This window comes from Bactrocera latifrons, unplaced genomic scaffold (assembly GCF_001853355.1).
Source record: "Bactrocera latifrons isolate USDA-ARS-PBARC rearing strain unplaced genomic scaffold, ASM185335v1 scaffold_0, whole genome shotgun sequence".
Taxonomy (NCBI): domain Eukaryota; kingdom Metazoa; phylum Arthropoda; class Insecta; order Diptera; family Tephritidae; genus Bactrocera; species Bactrocera latifrons.
The window spans coordinates 5,995,561-6,015,969 of NW_017534406.1; the positions used below are offsets into that span (position 1 = coordinate 5,995,561).

General features: G+C 34.0%; 4 protein-coding genes across 15 annotated transcripts in view; 2 read left to right on the plus strand and 2 right to left on the minus strand.

Annotated features, from left to right (window-relative positions):
* The first annotated feature begins 484 nt into the window (after positions 1-484).
* Positions 485-1,420, plus strand: LOC108975626 (40S ribosomal protein S10b). 2 transcript variants are annotated; one of them, XM_018944295.1, is made up of 2 exons: positions 485-559; positions 838-1,420. In XM_018944295.1, the coding sequence occupies exon 2, from the start codon at positions 839-841 to the stop codon at positions 1,310-1,312; it is 474 nt and encodes a 157-aa protein (XP_018799840.1). In that variant the 5' UTR covers positions 485-559; position 838; the 3' UTR covers positions 1,313-1,420. The 2 variants fall into 2 exon arrangements, with proteins under 2 accessions (XP_018799840.1, XP_018799923.1); XM_018944378.1 differs by lacking the exon at positions 485-559 and adding an exon at positions 631-725.
* Positions 1,421-2,131: 711 nt separating this feature from the next.
* LOC108975825 (RING finger protein 141-like) lies at positions 2,132-3,885 on the plus strand. The gene is made up of 4 exons (XM_018944606.1): positions 2,132-2,485; positions 2,557-2,785; positions 2,841-3,124; positions 3,182-3,885. Exons 1-4 carry the CDS (start codon positions 2,334-2,336, stop codon positions 3,321-3,323), a joined length of 807 nt encoding a protein of 268 aa, XP_018800151.1. The 5' UTR covers positions 2,132-2,333; the 3' UTR covers positions 3,324-3,885.
* A 67-nt stretch (positions 3,886-3,952) lies between these two features.
* Positions 3,953-5,396, minus strand: LOC108975746 (sin3 histone deacetylase corepressor complex component SDS3). The gene is made up of 6 exons (XM_018944485.1): positions 5,179-5,396; positions 5,018-5,117; positions 4,742-4,958; positions 4,432-4,681; positions 4,127-4,353; positions 3,953-4,055 (listed from the first exon to the last, which is right to left on the minus strand). The coding sequence occupies exons 1-6, from the start codon at positions 5,279-5,281 to the stop codon at positions 3,963-3,965; spliced, it is 990 nt and encodes a 329-aa protein (XP_018800030.1). The 5' UTR covers positions 5,282-5,396; the 3' UTR covers positions 3,953-3,962.
* Positions 5,397-9,633: 4,237 nt separating this feature from the next.
* LOC108972818 (protein sidekick) overlaps positions 9,634-20,409 on the minus strand; it is an 87,636-nt gene continuing 76,860 nt past the window's right edge. For 2 of the 11 annotated variants that reach the window (XM_018940159.1, XM_018939685.1), the window contains 9 exons: positions 19,982-20,179; positions 18,408-18,425; positions 16,817-18,320; positions 14,995-16,715; positions 14,649-14,927; positions 13,840-13,863; positions 12,551-12,871; positions 12,109-12,443; positions 9,634-11,224 (listed from right to left, as the gene is read on the minus strand). In XM_018940159.1, the coding sequence (XP_018795704.1) occupies positions 10,982-11,224; positions 12,109-12,443; positions 12,551-12,871; positions 13,840-13,863; positions 14,649-14,927; positions 14,995-16,715; positions 16,817-18,320; positions 18,408-18,425; positions 19,982-20,179 (4,643 nt within the window). In that variant the 3' untranslated portion in view covers positions 9,634-10,981. Of the gene's footprint in view, positions 11,225-11,522; positions 11,556-12,108; positions 12,444-12,550; positions 12,872-13,839; positions 13,864-14,648; positions 14,928-14,994; positions 16,716-16,816; positions 18,321-18,407; positions 18,426-19,981; positions 20,180-20,409 lie in introns of all 11 variants that reach the window. The other 9 variants (XM_018940242.1, XM_018939846.1, XM_018940315.1 and 6 more) reach the window with 6 other exon arrangements.

Genomic DNA, 20,409 nt, shown 5'->3' on the forward strand with positions numbered 1-20,409 from the left:
ATCCTTTGACGTAATAACAATTATTTTGCACATTTCCCGTTCAGGGCTATATGTACATATATTTTTTTCGTAATTTTCTTAAGTTATATTTTTACGTGGTCTTGGTTAACCAGTCACCAGAAGTCTCTGCGTTTATTACATAAATAAAAATATATATGTATGTACATAAGTAATTAATGATTTTGAAGAAATTTGAGTGTGTGAATTGGTAGCACGTAATTGAAAAGTAGTATTCACAATAGCATTTATGTCAATAAAGATAATTAAGGTGGGTATAAAATATTTGTGTACACCTCTCTTATTATATATTTTATATGTTTTATTTTACATACTCAGTCATATGTCTATTTAGTTTTTCAAAGCTTTCATTATCTTTTAATTTATAAATTTATTGAAAAAATCTGCGATGACCAATTCACAATTAATGGTAGTAATTGTAGTTGGCAATGCGCTGAATGAAAAAAAATGACAACAGCGCTGAATGCCTGAATAGCCAAAATGACAGCTGTCAACTATCCTTTCCTTTCTTTCCGGTGACTGCTCCATAAAAGACGCTAAAGTATGTAAAAAATATTAAAATTTATCGTTTAAAATCTGTGTAATCACTACAATGATATGTGTACAGAATTAGAAAATGGTTGTGAAAAATATTCTGATCATAAATGTATAAATTGATGTGTGTTCAAGACTAATACATTCGGAATAATTAAATTTCCTATAAAGAGGTTACAACCAAATCATTAAAAACGGTCATTGATACATCAATAAACTTATAGATCTTGATTGAAATTCAGTGAATAGTGTATTGATTTTGTTTTTTTTTCATTCTTGTTTCAGAATGTTTATGCCAAAGGCTCATCGCGTAGCTATCTACGAGTATCTCTTCAAAGAGGGTGTCATCGTTGCCAAAAAGGATTTCCATGCTCCCAAGCACCCCGAGCTGGAGACCATTCCCAACTTGCATGTTATCAAAACATTGCAGTCGCTCCACTCTCGTGGCCTGGTTAAGGAACAATTTGCATGGAGACATTATTACTGGTACTTGACCAACGAAGGTATTGAGTACCTTCGCAGTTACTTGCATTTGCCTCCTGAAATTGTGCCAGCCACATTGAAACGTCCAGCACGCTCAGAGACAATGCGTCCCCGCCCAGCGGCATCTGCTCGTACTGGTGACTCTTCTAAGACCGGCGAGGACCGTACTGCTTACAGACGTGCGCCCGGTGGACCCGACAAGAAGGGGGATGCTGGTCCTGGTGCTGCCGATGTTGACTTCCGTGGTGGATTCGGACGTGGTGCACGCCCACAATAAAAAGTGGATATAAAAATATTCTAGTAACCACTTACTTAGTTATAAATGATTTTCCAGACGGGATTTTTTTATTTTGAAGTAAATAAAAAATAAAAGAATCTTTAAAATGCGGTGTTTTAACAAAGTGGAATAGTGATCTGTGTCTGAAAAAATGTTATTGCTAATTGTGAAAATTTGACACCAGTTACTTTTGGCGCGAAATATAACAGGCATTGTCCAATATATGCCAAATTGAATTGATTGTGTGAATGTTGATGGTTTTTTTTGCCACATAAGCCGTCTAAAATTTGCAGTCGACGGTTTCGGTTAAGCATAGTTTTAGAATATCAGAAAGTAATTTTTGCGATATTAAACAGTTATAGGGAAAGTACACTAATCTAAGCAAAGTAAAATATATACGAAATTGAAGAGTTATTAGGACGCAAAGTCGTGTGGAAAGTCTTCCTCTGCTTCCCAGGGGGTGGGGTACTGCGTCGAACCCTTTTAGATTACAGAGAAGAAGAAACTCGTGTGCAACAACAACGGTGATTATTCTGCTCTTGTTATCCTTAAATTTTATCATAATAAAGTATATGTCAAAATTGTGAATGCCACTGTGATAGAAAATTGGGAATTAATATTTTTTGGCTTAAAGGAAAACATATTGGACCATTCTATGATATGCATACTATGAAACAATAATTTTATAAAATTTCTTTAAAAATTTTTATATTTTACAGTAGTAAATAGCGAAAAATACCCATTTGTAGAGTACGTTTTTACGCGAGCTGCATTCTTTTTGTATATTTCTTTATCATTGAAGTTCGTTTTGTACATACACATATACAACAGAAATGTCAATTTTAATTTGTCGGTTTGTGAATTCTGTCAATTCTCCACTAAACGTATTAGCAAGAAATCAAGGGACGGTTTGAGAAATATAGTACAAAGATGTGTTAAAATTTTTATGAAATCAAAAAGCCAACAAATTTGCAAAATAATTAACATATAACTTATTACAAAGAATCCAATATAAAGTGTAATGGGGCAAGTTCAATCTATTAGTGACAGCAGCCTTCCAGAAACTGTGGACGCCGTTCACATGCAAGTTATTCGCCATGCCAAAGTACTCTCAGAAATAAACTCTCTAAGCTATGAAGAATTTAAAGCATGCTTGGACAACTTAAATGAGTTGTAAGGATATGAATTTATTTTATAGCGAAATAATCGTTAATTACTTGATCTTCAAATTAACTTATTTTCAGGTCTCGTAAGTGTATTGACCCAAATGGTAAGCAGCTGGTATTCCTTGTCAAACGCGGTACAGACACATCTATGCTATGGAAAGCAATGGTCAAAATTGCTTGCATAAAAGTAGACCCTTCGACGAGGAAAATCGAGAGTTATAAATTTCTTAATTTAAAGCAATTCCTGTGCGTTTTCAGAACTTTTCAATCTCATCTAGAAAGTTTAATGTCAAGCGAAAATCAATTGGTATACGAAAACAATAATACCAATTTATGTTTTCTAATTTTTCTTATTCAAGTAGTGTTCACGCCGAAGTTCACTTCCGCAAACTCCAGTAGATGATGAAATAGCAGGCGCCACATCTGCTGTAAACAACCACATAACCGCATCGATGATAATGGAGCGGGTAAATTCCCTTGTAAATATTGGTCGCAATTCAAGCAGCGAAACCTCAAGCGGTCTAAATAGCCCTTCATCATGTTCACATTCTGAACATGTTGATGAGTGCTCAATTTGCTTAGACCGATTAACGGAAGTAATACTGCCTTGCACGCATAGTTTCTGTACGCCATGCATTGAACAATGGTTTGAAAATCATACAATTAATTTTATGCTTCGATTATAAATGATTTATCCCCCTAGGAACGTCAATAATAAAACTTGTCCTATATGCAGTGAGGCTTTGGAGAGCACGGATGATACGTGGATTATGCCAGATATTCCCGGTGTAGAAGAGATAAATGAAAAAATTTGCGCCGAATTCATGAGCTTAGCAAAAGATTGAAAAAAAACTAAAATCTAATATTTTGTTGGTAGCGGCCTGTACGCCGTCTCATAATGGGAAAATGTAATAATTTTCGTCTAGAAATATTTTTATTATAGTTTAACAACCACTAACTTTGACACATTTTGGCGCTCATAACATATTATATCTATCCTATATATGTATACAATCTTTGAACTGCTTGCAAACCTCATATTATACATCATATCTGATTCATACATTTAATTCAATTTCCATTTATTATAACAACTTCTAACAGTTAACATATACCTTACTTGTACATGTCTCAGCATACCTCAGCCCATTCCAAAATAATTACACAAACATGAATTTTTGTAATACTCTTTTGTTATAAATATAAACTAATTTTTATTGTTGGTTGATCTTTTTACATGTGTAAGGCTAATTATATTTAACTATTGATTAAAGATACGACTTTTCTTGTTGGAAAAATAAATAAGTTATTGCGAGACATACATTATGATATAATTATAAAATACTACATCTATAATTACATGTTGCTAAAATGACATTTATTAAATTTGTATAAATTTATCAAGTATTTGCTGTTGTCATTACCATAAAAGGAGTGTTATGTTTGTTAAGATTGCAGCTGAAAGCGCCACTTTTGGCGTTGGATCAGTTGGCGCGTCGCTTAATACTAACTTTGCCTTTAGCCAAATGAGACATATTAATTTTGACTTTACTATCGTTAGTCTTTTTGACCCATACCTGCATTTAATTTACATGATGATGTTTAATGTTATTGAAAAATATATTTTTATTATAAAAGTATTACTTACCACTTCATTGCCTATGGCGGTAATTGTAGCTGCGAATTTTACCAAATCCTTGCCCTCAACATAAACCTGTTGGCCTCTATGGAACCATCTCCTTTGATACAGTAGTTTTCCATCTTCAATACGTGTTTCAATATTGGTGGCAGCGTTTGCATTTGTACTTTCGGAGAGTAAACCTCCCTGTTGCAGATTACTAAAAGGAACGTTTCCGACACCATTTTGTTGCGTTGCTACAATAAAAAAGTTATATAAAATTAATTATCATATAGATATAGGTTTTATTAACAGACTAGTTGCTAATATCTTGCCTCTCTGTATAGCCTTCATATCGCTATCAATCTCTTTGTCGTCCAACAGGTATACAAGTAATTGACCAGTTGTAGGTTTCCGTCGTTTTTCGACTACTGGAACGGGTTCATTTGGTCGCCTGCGTAGTTTGCGCGTCACTGTTGGTTTTACTTCCGTTGAGTCATTCGTAAGCTCCAAATTGTACCGCTCATTCTCTATGAGCTTCTTCCTTTCTTCTAAATCGGCTAGAATATTTTCCTTCAAATCAATCTGAATGACATAAATAATTTATGGATAATTATAAGAATATGATAGAGTAATATTAGTTACCTTTTTCTCTTCATACTCCTTAAGCGCTGCTCGTCGCTCTGCTTGATAGTCTTTCTCAACACACTCTTTTAGATATTCTCTGTGGATTTCATTCAGTCTTAAGCGTTCTTTGTACTGATTTTCAAGCTTTTTTAACCGCTTTACATAGTCAGGATGTACGAGATGTTTTAGTTCTTCTCGTTGTTTATTCAATATGGCTAATTTGTGCTGATAAACTCTGCAAATTAAAAGATATAAATTTATTTTTTTGTATAAAAAATTAAAATTGCGACATACTGTTCTTTTAATTCGTGATTGCTGCCACCGTTTGTTGTGTTTGTAGCGTTGCTGCTACGACTGTTGTTTCGAAATTCCGTTTCACTCGCATCGTCAGTATCTGTGTAAATGAATTAAGTTACAGAAAATCCAAATTAATGTAAATAAATTGATTTCTTTACCTTCTTCACTGTCGTATACGGTTGGGTCATAGTGATTTGAACGAGAATCATCATTCTCTTCAAAGTGGTGCACTACTTGATTCGCGTAACCTTGGAAATGCATTATATCTTCATAAATTCTCTGCTTTCCTATAATAATTCGTTATTAACGTTATAAGAAAGTTTATTATAAACGATGAACGATTCAACAACAAAAATTTACAATTCCAATATGTAGTAAAAACTGACTGACATTTATCTCATGCAGTAGATGTGCAGGTTATCTATAGTAAAAGTATCTGACTCAGAGCTGCATTTTAAATGTCAACACACAAAAATATTAAACAAGTTAGCAAAACTTTATTTTAAACAAATAAGGAAGCTTAAGTTCGGGTGCAACCGAATATTTTATGATTTTACAACTTGCTAAAAATAAAACCGGGAAATACTTTAAGGTGTCAAACGTTAACAAGAGGATCGAAATTTTAGCAATTTTATATAACACATATAGTATGTAACTCCTACTATATACTGATACATAAGGTTTGTTATAAATAGCCGAGTTAACAACAGCCCGACAGTCGTTTCTTCTTTTCGCAATGCGGGACCAATTAGAGATTCTAAACGACGCCAGGTCCTTATCCAGCTGGTCTTTCCAACGGAGTGGAGGTCTTCCTCTTCCTCTGCCTTTCTTGGCGGATAATGCGGCGACTACTTTCTGTGCGGGAGTGTTTTCGTCTATTCGGACGACATGACCTATACTGCGTAGCCGCTGTCTTTTAATTCGCTGGAGGACATTGACGTCGTCGAATATCTCATACAGCCCAGCGTTCCATAGCCAACGTGCAAAGGACCATAAATCATTCGCAGAACCTTTCTCTAGAAAACTCGAGAAGTCGACTCATCAGATGTTGTCATTGTCCATGCACCATATAGCAGGACGGGAGTATTGAGTGACTTAAAGAGTTTGGTCTTCGGCCGTCGARGGCGGACTTTACTTCTCAATTGACTAGAGAACTAATGGCGCAGTTCTTGAGCCAATGATATCAATATCATCGGCGTACGCCAGCAGCTGTACATAAACTCTTGTAGAATTAGTTCTGCAGCTCGAATTATTTTCTCCAAGAGTATATTGCCTTGTCTGTCATTATATATAATATATAGGAATTTGGATTGTATCGAACCGACTTGATATATTTTTTCCAATACCGCATACTATTAACATGCCACATACTAAAAAACCAATCATATGGAGTAAAGACAGCCGGCTGTTCGAAAATTATGATACTAGTTATATAGAGGCTAGGTCAAGTTTTCGTGTTAATTTATCTTTTTTAGCCACAAATATATACTGTTATGAGTAAAACTCCCTCTCATTTTCATTGAGATAACTCACATATTCACCAATAAATGCGGTACAAAGTCACCGGGAAATTCGAAAATATGTATATTGTTTATATGGAGGTTAACCTAACGGTTCAACCTATTTTTAACTTACAGACACACCATTGTCAGAGAAGGATTATTTCTGAATTTCAATTATATAAATATCTCATACATTGACGGCTATTTTCGATCAAAAGTTAACTACAGATACTGGGATCCGCATATTCGGTACCTAGGGACTTGATCAGTTTTTGTTCGATTTGAACAATTTTTGGTGAAATGGTGTCACACTAAATGTATTAATCGTGTAAAGTTTTATTGGTTTTGGTCGATATATGTGATTTCCCCAAAAAGTGGGTGGTGCCACGCCCATCGTCTGATGTTCACATCGGCTCCCATAATGCTCTCTCATACCATCTCGGTGGTAAAATTAAATGTCTCTGGTGTATTTAGATTGATTTATTGCAGTTCTAGTAATTTTTAAAAGTACCGTTATATGGGGAGTGGCGTTGTTATCTTCCAATTTCATCCATTTTTACACTGTCGGTAGGAGTTCTTATTATATTTGTTCTGGGCGAATTTGGTTATTATAGCATTAGTGGCTTAGGAGATATGTACATTAAACTTACTAGAGGGCGGTGCTACGTTCACTTTTTGAAAATTTGTTTTTGAGCTATTTGACAGCAAAAACAAAAACATCTCTCGAAAAGCCAATATTTAAGTGGGATACAGAGAACTTTTATTCAGCAATAGAAAAACCTATAGTAAATACTTTTTTTTGTTTGTATTGTTAAATTATATTTGTTATATACATCGATATTAATATAAGAAGTGTATACTTTAACCGTTGCCAAATTAATTTAAGTAAACATCTTTTTAAGTATTTTTCTTCGAATTTATTTTAATTTTTTATTTCAAGTACAATTTAATACTTTTATCGCATTTTAACTGCGCTTAACTTATAAATATTTTATTACTAACTTATTATATAAGGACCATACATGCATACAATGTTAGAGTCGACAAATCAGTGCAATTTCGTGCGTTTTTTTTTTTAATTTAAAATTACTTTAATTAATATTGAATGATTGTTGTTCTTATTTCTGCATTTATTTTGTTTTTTCTTTCAATTATTCAATCTCACTTAACGAACTTAATTGACTATTAAATTTGACCTACTCTAACTATGTTAATATTTAAGATCAGCGCATTTCTCTACTGAGTTAAAAATAAATAGTGCTTAACTGTATATGAAATGTACGTTTATTAATTTAATTTGAATGTCGTTGGCATATCAAAAGGAGGCAGTGTATAAAAGTACGTCAAAAATCATTTCATTATATAAAAATAGATTGAGCGAAATAAATTTGTAAATTCACTACTTTTATATGTACTTTACAAAAATTAGTGTGTAATAATATTAATCAGTCCATTGAAATGTGACATTAATTATATGTTTAAGAAATACGTAGATACACAAATGCAAATACTTAGATATTGCTCTTAATTTTTTCAAATTGATTTAAAGTTCTTTATAATTACAGTTTTAAAGGCAACTCCAAATATTTTTGAGTTATTTTGTACTCCTACATTTTCGAATGTTTAGAAAAAATATAATATTATTATGTGTAATTGTGTGCACTGTGGTGCTACAGGATCAATTTTAATGTATACATTATTTTATATATACTAATTTCATGAGCATGTACTTGCATACTTACATTTATTATTAATTTTATTTGCTTTTTTGAAATGCAATAGTACCCATTTAATTTCAATTAACAATAGTTGTAGTTATTGATTTTTAAGGGGGTATTCTACTCTAGAATTTTGAAAAATTCGATTTTTTTTTCATATACTTAAAGTTTAGACCCTTAAGAACATATCCAAAGGATTTATAAAATTAAAATTATTTTAAGAGCTCCAGTTACTTTAGTGCCGCAGTACGTAGTGCACTAATAAATGACTTACGCTGCTTGAAATTTGACTCACTTTTTTAAACGCGTTTTTCTCGAAACTACTTTTTTCCACACGGTACTGGCATTATCTCAAGTTCTATACAACCGATTTACTTGAAATTTTTTGTGCACCTTTATATAATCCTTTATCGTTCCTACCAGCATCGTGTCAAAATTTTTGTTTTATTTTTAAAAAAATTTAGGAATTTCAAAAAAAAAAAAAGCGTAAAAAATGATTTTTATTTTCAGGCAGTCGCCATTTTTCAAAAAAAAAATTTTTCGTGTTCCCTGAGGTAGGGAACATCCTTAGCACCCTTACTGATTAAGAATTTCTTTTGATATTTTTGTTCAGACCACCAGGAGAGTCAGGATTAATGTCACCAGGATGCGCCTTTTTTTTACACCTGTAAAAAGTATACACCTCCCCCCTTTCTAATTATTTTAATTTTTAATATTTTTCTGTAAATCTTTTTTTCTGTATTCTTAAGATATCAATAAAAACACCATAAAAAAATGGATAGTAGAAATGTTTTTTGGTTTTTTTTAATAAAATTCAAAAAACTGCCCAAAATTAGACTTCTAGACTAGAATACCCCTTTAAATCATTAATCTTTTGTTACACAAGAGACATACTAAAATTGCAGATGAAATTCTGCCATTGTGAGTTTAGGTGTAGGTGTATTCTGGTGTGGACAAAGAGGTTTAAAGGGTTTTGCAAAAGATTATCAATTACGAATTTTGTTATATTAACATTTCGTGTGAAATACATACAATTATTTATTGCAAAGCAATTTTATAAAAATAAGCATAAACTATTTAAAAACTTATATCATATTAGTGACATCAAAGCACTTGCAGGGAATAAGGACGTGTTAACTAAGATGAAAGCGATACGAGTTTGTGTGAAATTGAAATACCTAGCTACTTTAAATTAAAAATACTCGTAAAAGTATATTTTTAAAATATTTACAGTTCTTGTTTTCAATTAGTTGTACAACTAATGAGATTACAGTCCACTAAAATTATGTTAAGCTAAATGCTAATAAATAATTCAACTGAGTAGCATATTGTATATATACATATATAAATAAAGTGTAAAAAAATTTATATATAATATATAAAAAGGCTGAAATTTAAAAAATTTGTAACTAAGTCTAATTTATAATTTTAACACCGGAATTGAGAGACATGAATATCTACAGTTTACAGAATATTTAGATACATTTTTCTTTGATTTATAATAAAATCAAAATATACTAATTATACATATGTTATTGTTATAACGAATTATTTAATTTTTGGCATACATTTTGTCGTTTGTTTATGTTTTTGCATTGAAAKGTCAACATTTTCGGTTTTATATTGATGCTGCGTAAAATTTAAATTTGCTTCAAATTTTTCGTACCAAAGGATATGGTATAATTTATTTATAAAACTCTGTTCCACAGTCTGACAATTACTATTAAACAAGAAGAAGCAAACAAGAAAATCCAAATGTTTATCGAGCTGTGCCCAATTATTTCTTATATGAGTCTTAAGTATTCTATTATATTGCAGCAATGCCAGTAAGAAATGCATTTGCCAGTCCACACATTGTTCTCTAATACATAAGTGGCATACAATTTTATATAATGAAAAAATTTGTTTTGAAAAATCATACTCAGTACTAACGAAAAATAAATTAATACAGACTTATGTTAATTAAGTTGATCTTTAGGTATGTCAAAGTCTTACCAAACATATTTATAAACGTTTTAGACAGGCTCTTAATTTAGTCAATTAGTAAAGTATCCGCAACGTTGTACATAGTTTGCTAATGGACGAAAATAAGGGACTGTTGCAATTCAATACTATTATATATATATRTAATGTGACAGTGTCGTTTGTATTGCCTACAGCTGTAAAATATTCATACCACCCAATTACCGAAACATTTAATTGAAAATATAGTAGCATAAGAAACCTTGTCTAACCTTCATTTTTTTAAATTTATGTTTTAACACTAATTTTAGATTAAAATGCTAAGTTAAACTTATCACAATTTACCGTTGCTATTTCATAGAATTATGGATTTGCATGCACCTATACACCGCTCATATACATCTCATATGTATATACGGTGTCTTATTACTATGCATAGGAGTAACGGTATTTTTTAAGTGAAATATTTATATCGGCGGAGCTAACGTATTTATAGTTCTATTATTTTCTTTGTACGCACAAGCACATCGATTATAAGAACCTTATGCAAAATATTAATTAACAAACAAGTAATTAATTCAATAATATTAAAACTAAAATTGTAGTCACATGAAAATAACAGTTTTCAGAACACTGTTAATTGTTAACATACTAGTCAGTTCAATTGCGCATAAATTTCTTTTCCTGTGAATTGATACATGTTTTAGTTGCTAGTTACTTCTTCTAGTTTTTACTATATTACTAAATATTGAATGCTTAAGTTAAAACTCCGTTGATTGTCAAACAAAGGAGGAGAAACCAGGCAGTGGTGCTCTCGATCTGGCCATATTATTCACAATAATTTGACCACCATTAAGACTCATAACTGCACTGCCTTCCGGTTCAGAGTCGGTATAGCTGGAATAGTTGCGTACTGGTTTCTGTTTCTTCCACGATTGTCGTAGCGAATCGTTCACGTTGGCATAGTGATTGACGAACGAGTGTGGATCGGAACGCACGCTCTCGTTCTCACTCTCGGAGTGCTGCAATAATACACAACATAGTTAAGTGTAAACAGAAAATTAAAAATAAAAGCATTTAAAAAATGATAAAAGAACAGAAAAATATATAAACATAGTTAAGTTTAATATTCGATACTGATATGTGTATGTAAGTTATCTTGAGTCAGGATGAATCAATTGAAACTGTCACATTTTTTCTGAGCACAATTTTTAAATGAATAATCAGCAACACATTCTCATTCAACTGTTATATATATGTTATTTATAAGGCATTCAGCTTTGTCACGGCTATAATAATCTAAGCCACGTATGTACATACTTATCTGACTTCCAGAGGATTTATCAATCTCAGCTTGAAAAATAAATAGACATGAAGAAAGTTTAGTTGAATGGATATTTGAAGTGAGCCCTATGTATTAGGCAAGTGAAAGCTAACTGAACATTTTAAGCGTTTTACGGGACATTAATGTTTGCAATAACAAATTATGTTTTTTTTTTCATATTCTGAATTGTACATATGTATATGGAACTCAGTTTTTACGTTTCCATTTAATATGAACTGTGTGATGAATAATAATGTGAAAACAGAAAAATATTGAAACTGATTAATCGTTTTGCATTTTTTGTTTAAGATTAACACGAAACAAATAATCGGACATAACGGAACATAACATACACAATAGTATTTAAATTTTGTTAATCTCTCCATATTTTAAATTTATGTCTCCCTGCACTTTGAGAGAGTTTAATAGTCAAAACAAATAAGTCTCTCCCTACTTATAAGTAATGTCTCTCATCTTATTGTTAATATTAGAAAAAAAGAAATTGGATGCCAAAAATTCAAATGGCATTTAACTACTTATAATGTAATAAAATTAGACGATTGACTTTTGTGTAATTTTTACCTGCGATGCTTCAGAGGAGCTCACCTCTGATGGCTTCTCTGTAACACTGCTATCATCCGGGTTCTCATCGTAACACTTCAAACTCTCTTCATCGCTATGATATGCTACAGACGCTGGAGATGGACGTGGCGGACTTTTGCCTAATTGCAAACTTGTTGGCGGTCGATTAGAAGATTTTTTGCCCAGCGTTCCTAATGCACTGCGATTCAAAGTACCAACACTATTTAGCGTGCCAGTACCGACGCCATGTCGTGAGCGATACAATTCAAGTGCTAATTCCTGTCGTTCATCAATAGACATTGCCATGGACTCTTCAAGGGTTTTCTGTGCTTCTTCTGTAATGGAAAAAAATGAAAAAAACATATACATATATATAAAGTCACTAATTTATGTAATGAAACAAATAATTTCTATATTCTATTAAAAATTAAAGAAAACTCACGTTTATATTTGTAACTTTTGCTTTTCACACATAGCACTGCAATAACCATAATAATGATTACGATTGAAGTGGCTGCTAACGAAACCATAAACCAAGTTTGTCGGTAAAATGGTTTGTGCTGCAGATAACCATATTCCAAATGCAACTTCGATGGCGTCAAAATCGAATCCTTAGAATAGGCGGGGAATGAAATACCATAGCGATTGTAAGCAATCACTCGGAATGTGTAAGCAGTGGATGGTAATAAAATTTGATAGCTAACTGTGAAGTCCTGTATGGTGCCACTGTTTGTCTGTTCGATTGTCTCCCAACGGGAGTCGTCTGGGTGGAAAATAATAATTGTTTTTAGTTTAATGGGACTATTTTGTGATTCACTACATAAATAATATACAAGTGTTAGATAAATTAAATGAATAATTTATAAAAATTAAAATTCTTTCTGAAAATATGTGTAAGCTATGCATATTTAATATTATGAGAATTAAAGGACAACAGCTTTATAGAATCTATCTTTTAAATTGCAAAAATTAGCGTTTAGCGTTACTTTAGCATTATTTGGTGATCAAATCATCCATTAATATTATATTATTTATCTTTTGAGTAGCTACTTTATTCAAAGACTCAGTCCGAGAAATTCTAAGTCAGGGTGATGGTACTAGGTCAGTATAGTAAAAACCGCAAAGGGTTTGGCGTTCGTATGTGTCAGTTTTTTTTATAGCCTTTTAAATTTTTTCCTTATTTCCCATGGTTTTCCATCTTAACAAATTAATTTTTTCCAAGCAGGCGTACTATATGGTCCATATATACGAAAGCTGATTAAAAGTGACTTGTTGGAAAAGCATAGTTCTAATAACCACGATGTTTCTGTCGCAAGGATGTTAAGAGCATTCTCGGAAATTGGTTTTTTTTTTTTGTTTTTTTTGCCAAAATGTTACAACTAAGCGAAAAAACATCAACATAAGGAAAAAATTGTGATGGTATCACCCTGACTTGGAATTTCTCACCCCCCAGACAATAATCCCAAAAATGTTTCACAGTGTAATATATAGTTTCACAAAAAGAAATTTTGTAGGTTAACTACGCCGGAAGCAGAGTTCTAACAACTATGCGCCTTAAATGCAGCTGAAGCTGGAAGTCAATAGAAGAACGATATACAAAAAAATAAAAGTTTTTTTCTTAAGTAAATTTTAATTGTGTAAATACTTTCATATATTTGTGGATGTGCCTTAGTTAGTGCTTTGTTATATATAAATTTAGTTATGACATTTTGCACTCACGCAAGTACTTACAAATAAAAGATGGTTCTCCTCTTTCTACTTAAGCGTTTTGTATTGTTTTTATTTTTTGTAGGATTGAAAGGATTCAGAGAGCAAAGATATACAGAGATTAAACTTACAAAATAAAATATATATATATATAAAGTGTGAGTTTAGCAAATGTTTTATATCAAGTTTATTATGGAATAATACTACATAGTTTACTTTTATATCAGATAGAGCAAAAGAGTGGTGGCTATTGCTTAAAAATACTTGGGATTTACGATTATTTTGTTATTTTGTATACCCTGAACAGAGTTTTTTAATTTTGTCACGAAGTTTGTAACACCCAGACGAAAACTTCAGATACTGTTATACGCGAATTAGCCCCTCAATTATCGATCTGAAGTTTTGGACATATTCTTTTTTCTACAAGAAGCTGCTCATTTGTCGGAATCGCCGAAACTTTGCAAAAATTATTATCCAAGGAACGCTATAATCTCTGTATAAATTATATAGATCAAAATTAAGTTCATAACAGAAAACGTTTTTTTTATTTGACAAGATATGTTCACAACCTCCGAAAAAAAAAACAGACTGGAACACTTTTCCATATAGCTGTCATAAAAACTAATCTATCGAAATCAAGTTCAAATATTGAAACTTTTTATCTGTTATAAGTGAACATATTTTGTTTTTAATACAAGTTGAAGACTGAGTAATCCTACATGAACATTTTAAGTACAATATTTACTCCTTTCACCATTTTTTTTTGAAATCACTATCTAAAAACTATTGTAAAAAAGTTTAAATATTCTATGATCGAATAAAAATCCGCTTACCTCGTTTTTTCGCTTCTATGTAATAACCTAGTATGGGGCCACGTCCTGATGGTCCATTAATCCAATGCATTTCTACGCTACTCAATGTCTTCGTTAGGATCAAATCACGTGGCGCCACCGGTGAACCCTCCTGTGGACCAGTGGTGACGTTTTCGCTAATAGCCGGACCATATTCGATTGTCTGTGCACGCACTGTAAAGGTGTAAGTGACCTCCTCTTCAAGATTTTGTACCTTTAAGGATGTGCCGGAAACTTTTTGCTTTACTTGCTTGCTGAATTCTGTAAACAATACAATGGTGCAAAGTATTAGTGTAAAATATTTTTATTTACATTTTTCAAAACCTACTTTCATTCTCCTCAGTGGTCTCATAGGTGACTAGATAGCCTAGTATTTCACCATTAGGAAACCGTGGTGGATCCCAAGACACTTTCAAGCTTTGCATTGTAATCTCTTCAAAGCGTAAGTTGAGTGGTGCACTCGGTAGCCCCTGTAAGGTTTTTACAGTAATTGGCGCCGACCGTGGTCCGTCACCAGCCGGATTGAAGGCCAGTAGTTGAATACGATATTCTGTGAATTTATCTAAGAATACTAAACTATGCGAAGTCGCTGTTGCTGATACCACTTCAATCTCTTCTTCCCATTTACGTCCCTCTTCTAGTTTTTGGGGTGAGTCAATAACTAGATAGAATATTTTGTAACCTAAAAGATCACCATTTTGCATGCTTTGTTTTGGCGGTTTCCAGCGCAAACGTACTTCTGTACTAGAAATGGGCGCAGCATCCACAGCACGCGGTTCACCGGTCGGCACAGCTTCACCAACGTATACAGCAACTGGGGGTGATGCCGGACCGGGCCCTTGTGAATTGAACGGTAGCACAACAATTTCATAATTACGATCCTGTTGCAGATCTGAGAGTACCACGTTATTCACATTAATGCCCATAACATCCGTCTTTGGGGTAGCTTGTAGCGCTGTTGGGAAATCTGCCAATTGCTGGTACAAAATGCGGTATCCACCGGTGGCTGCATCGCCATTCCACATTGCTGTCTCCAAAGCATTCCACTGTACACGCACTGATGTGGTTGTAATAGGCACTACTTTAAGACCACCTATGCCTGAGGATGGTGCAGCTGGCAAAGTGCGCACAACGATGCTCTCCCGGCTGAAAGCGGATGGCCCCAAATCGTTGGTGGCTTGTATGCGGAATTGGTACGTGGTATATGGTTTCAAGTTTGTAGCCGTGTAAGAAGTGAGCGCCGGATCGACACGTTCTGGTAGAAGCGACCAAGGACCATCATTTTCACGCATTTGTACGGTGTAGTAACGCAGCGGCGCAAAGCCATCCCGTCCAGGGGTCCAACTGAATGTTATTTGGTGGGCCTGAACTTGACTACGGGAAATCTGTGGCATCGAAGGCGGTTGAGGTCGTTCGCGATTATTTGTTGTATAGACAAGTGCCGAAGCGGTTTTTCCCCAACCCAAACGAGTTTGTGCTGTCACGCTAAATATGTAATATCGTTCGGCGAGCAGCTGTGTTGCTCTATATGTACGATCCGATGGTGGAAATTCGCGACTATAATTTAAGTTGGCACTACCGTTAAGAGAATATGTAACTTGATATGCAAGTATCTCGCCATTTGGATCATCAGGCACGTCCCATATTATGCGTGCAGTTGAAAAGGACACGTCAGGAAAACTAACGTTTGATGGCGCCCCAGGAGTATCTTCAAAGGTTTGTACACGTACGGGTGGTGTACTCAAGGCACCATCTCCTAGACGGGTAAAAGCGAGCACTTGTATGTGATAGACGACGAATTTTTTCAGTTCAGTAAGTGTAGTGGTGAAGGAGGCATTGTTGGATATAGTTTTATGTAATACTTGACCACCACGGTTGGTAGCAGCGTAGAAGACTTTAAAGCCATCAATTTGTCCATTTCGATGTTGTTTCGGCACTTCACCCCAGCGTACGACAATTGTTGTGGAAGAAGTGGCGTTAGCCTGTACGTCAAGTGGTCCATATGAGGGTACAGCTTCGCGTGTACGCTCAGTAGCTACAGTACTGTGCCTGAGTCGAAAATAGTAAATGTTAAATAAAAGTATATTATATATAAACACACTGCAGTACCTTATCAAATATGTACAAAAATTTTAATAAATATAACTCACTTTGAACATCCAACGTCGTTGCAAGCGCTCATCACCACATCGTAAACCGTCCACTCTTCCAGTCCCTCCAACACATGTGAATTCGCGGTGTGATCCTCGATCATTACGCTCTTTGCCGGCACCCGCGTATCGCTCTCCAGCTGCCTGTAAGTTATATTATATCCGCGAGGATTTCCGAACCACTCGGTTTGCTGCAAAGGAATCCAACGCACACGCAATTGTGTGGCACTCATGGCACGTACAGTTACATTGAAAGGTGGATGCATCGGTCGAGCTTGTATTGTTTGGAAATCCTTAGTAGATTCCGATGGTTGCGATGTGCCCACGACATTTGTAGCGCTAAGCCTTAAACGATACTGAGTAAAAGGCATGAGCCCCGTAACAGTGAGAGTTTCTGCATCGGGATCAGAGATTTCACAAACTATAAACCAAGTCATATTGCGTGCAGTTTGTGCCTCCACTTTCCATTTGGTTATAGACGAATTACCATCAAAGCCTGGTGTAAATTGAAGTACAACGGAGAACGCTTCAATATTCGAAAGTGCCAAATTAGTTGGTGGATGTGGCAAAACCGGTTCCACGCCCGACTGTATAGTTGCAGTTTTGGCTGGCCCGGCCCCAACTTTTGTCCAAGCACGTATTTCAAACCAATAATGTGTTGTGGCTTGCAATTGTGTGACTGTAAGTTCCGTATCTTCGGCAGTTAGATTGACAGCCTTAAGTGTATCAGGGCGATCCTTCACTTGATATCTTACACTGTAGCCTGTAAGAATGCCGTTTGTGTTTCTGGGTGGTGACCAGAGTACCTTCACTGAACGATCCGATACATCGTCAAAGTGTAATGCCATTATCTCGTCGGGTACATCTTCCATTGTCTTCACAGGTATTTTATAGCTGCTAACACCATCACCGGGATCTGTGAAACACAACACGGTAATATTGTACTCAGTGAACTTCTCCAAACCGGTCATTATTGCTGTTTGTTCAGCTAATGGATCGAGTAAACTTGGCGGCACCGTAATCATGCGCTCCTCAATATCGCGCGGTTCGCTATCGATAATTTCCGTGCGCCAGGCTTGTAATTTGTAGCCTTGGTTAATGCCATTAATTTGTTGTGGATTTGGTGGTGTCCAGTTTACGCGCACTGAAGTCGAATTAATCGCACTGACTTTGACAAATGTAGGCGGCGCTTCCGGTACGCCTTCCTTCGTCTTGATTTTGGAGCCTTCTGTATAAGCACCAACACCCATATTATTGTAGGCGGCAATTTGCACAATGTAATCCTTCCAAGTAATAAGTTCCTGTATTAAGAAGGTGCGTTGTGCTTCATTGGTTATATTCTGATAGGTCCAGGGTACATTGTTGTAACCGTAGAGTCGGTAACGTAATATGTAACCAAGTATCTGTCCATTACGATGCTCTTCTAGTGGTGGCTGCCATTGGGTAATTATTTCTGACATTGAACGCGCTGAACCGACAAAGCCAACAGGCGGTCCAGAAGGTGCTAAAGGGGTAGGGGAAATATGTATAAGATTAGCAAGTTGCTGCTAGTAAATTTAGTATAATATTTGCACTTGAAATATGTATGTACCTCGGTGAAGCGGTAATTCTACAAATTATTTTACACAGCCGGAATATTTTAGGCGCATAACGACAAAGAGGGATACAATAGCGTTAATATATTTGTGTTAGCGTTGTTTATAAAGAAATTTTAACGATTTTAAAATTAAATCTAAAACAAATTTTCAACATTGCGCAAAAAATTATTTAGAATAATAATTATGATTACGTAAAAAGAAAAAAACATAATTATTCGAAATCATCCCGTTTTTATCTTTTGTAATATTAGTTAAGATAAAGCTTAAGTGCGTCGAGGTGTCTACGGTGTCTCTATATATATAAGCCAACTATAATTCTGAATTCCTATTATATAACAATTGAATACGTGGGAAATTACAATACCTAAAGTATTATAAAGTATTTAACCTATTCATTAACCGCTACTATTTAGCACAGAGGATTGTGGTTCTATTAAATGCTATCACGATTTGACTGTATCTTCAAATTTTTTTACACAGAGCAGAGTTGAAGAAGTGTCTCCGGGACGTATTAAAATATGCAGAAGAAGATTTTTGTGGTGCCAATTTGTGTACATTTTTTTTATGTCTATCCTTCGGTCTACGTAGATGGTGTTGACTCAAAAAGTTTTCTTCTTTCAAGGTGGAAATTTTTCTTACATTACAACGATTCGTTTCGTTTTCGAATTATTCATAAATATAAATAATTCATAACAAATGTATATACATTGGATTCGAAGAAAAATAAGTTAATGTAGATGACAAATTCAGACCCTATGAATGAACGGTTTAACAATTGTAACAATTAAAATTGGTTTTAATATATTTAAGGTATTATATGGATTTAGGGTTTAAAAAACCGATTTTTTATTATTTTATTAAATTCTACAACATCTCTAGATCTGTCTGAGTTTTTGTTTTAAGTTGATCCGAGTAATAGTTCCGGAGATAGAGCGTTGAGAACTTGTGCGTGGCTAGCCAGACTAAGTGCGCCGTGTTTAAACGCGGTTTTCTCGAAACTATGTTTTTGACGTCGATTGACAAGATGCCACACTTGTGTTCGAGATAAAATTCTTAAAGACACAGAAGAAGGATTTTTTTCAAATTTTCACTGAAATTTTTAGTTTTTTCCAGTTAAGATTTGAACTCGTATTTTTTTAACTTAAATGATCTTTTTTTTCGAGGTTGAGTTTAAAATAGGGTTTTCCAAAATTTTCAGAAATTCTTTGATAATAGTGGCTGTTTGTAAGAAAAAACAAAAAAAAAAAAACTAACAAAATATTTCTTTAATTTTATTTTTTTATATGAAAAAAAAAAAAATTGTTGAAAAAAGGTTGTTTTTCACACGAGGAACCCTTAACAAAAGTCTTGAAATAATCTTGAAGTTTATTTTTTTGATTTTTGGAAATAGGTCAGCTAATGTGCAACATTTTAAGAATTACATGTAACTATTTCTAGAAGTGAGTTGAATTAAAAGTGAAAAAAATAATTTATGAAAATCAATGAACTTAAAATGATTTAAATACTTGATTAAATAATTTTCTAAAAATTTTTTTATATTTAGACATGCTATTTTTTAATTACTCACCTTCCTGTGGCAATTCCACTATATTACTGGGCTCTGAGGGAGAGCCCTCGCCAACACGATTCACGGCACTCACACGAAACTGATATACAGTAGCTGCCTTGAGGTTCTTCAATAGAGTCCAACGTTGATCCGCAGAGACGTTGCTCAGTTCCGTCACCCAGTTGAGTAAAGGTTCTGGAACTGGACCTACGAATTTTTCTGTGATTGTTAATGATTCGAAGACGAGATAGAGTGAGAGATAAATTGAGAGGTTTGGGAGAAAAGAAAATAGTTATATAGAGAGGGAAGGTAAAGGATAACATATAAGAGAAGTAGTAAAGTTAAAAAAAAGTAATTGAAACGATAGCGGTGTGTATATCGAAATGTATTAGTGCAGTTTTTAGAGAAGAAATAATAAAAAAATAAAAATAATCATACAAATTTATATA

Excerpts from the sequence above, each read along its gene's own strand:
- LOC108975746 (XM_018944485.1), bottom strand. The coding sequence starts at position 5,281 with ATGCATTTCCAAGGTTACGCGAATCAAGTAGTGCACCACTTTGAAGAG. Across the intron at positions 4,959-5,017 it reads AATCACGAATTAAAAGAACA|AGTTTATCAGCACAAATTAG; the intron begins GTATGTCGCAAT and ends TTTAATTTGCAG. Across the intron at positions 4,682-4,741 it reads AGGAGTATGAAGAGAAAAAG|ATTGATTTGAAGGAAAATAT; the intron begins GTAACTAATATT and ends TATGTCATTCAG.
- LOC108975626 (XM_018944295.1), top strand. The coding sequence starts at position 839 with ATGTTTATGCCAAAGGCTCATCGCGTAGCTATCTACGAGTATCTCTTC.
- LOC108975825 (XM_018944606.1), top strand. The coding sequence starts at position 2,334 with ATGGGGCAAGTTCAATCTATTAGTGACAGCAGCCTTCCAGAAACTGTG. Across the intron at positions 2,786-2,840 it reads TGTCAAGCGAAAATCAATTG|TGTTCACGCCGAAGTTCACT; the intron begins GTATACGAAAAC and ends TTATTCAAGTAG. Across the intron at positions 3,125-3,181 it reads ACGCCATGCATTGAACAATG|GAACGTCAATAATAAAACTT; the intron begins GTTTGAAAATCA and ends TTATCCCCCTAG.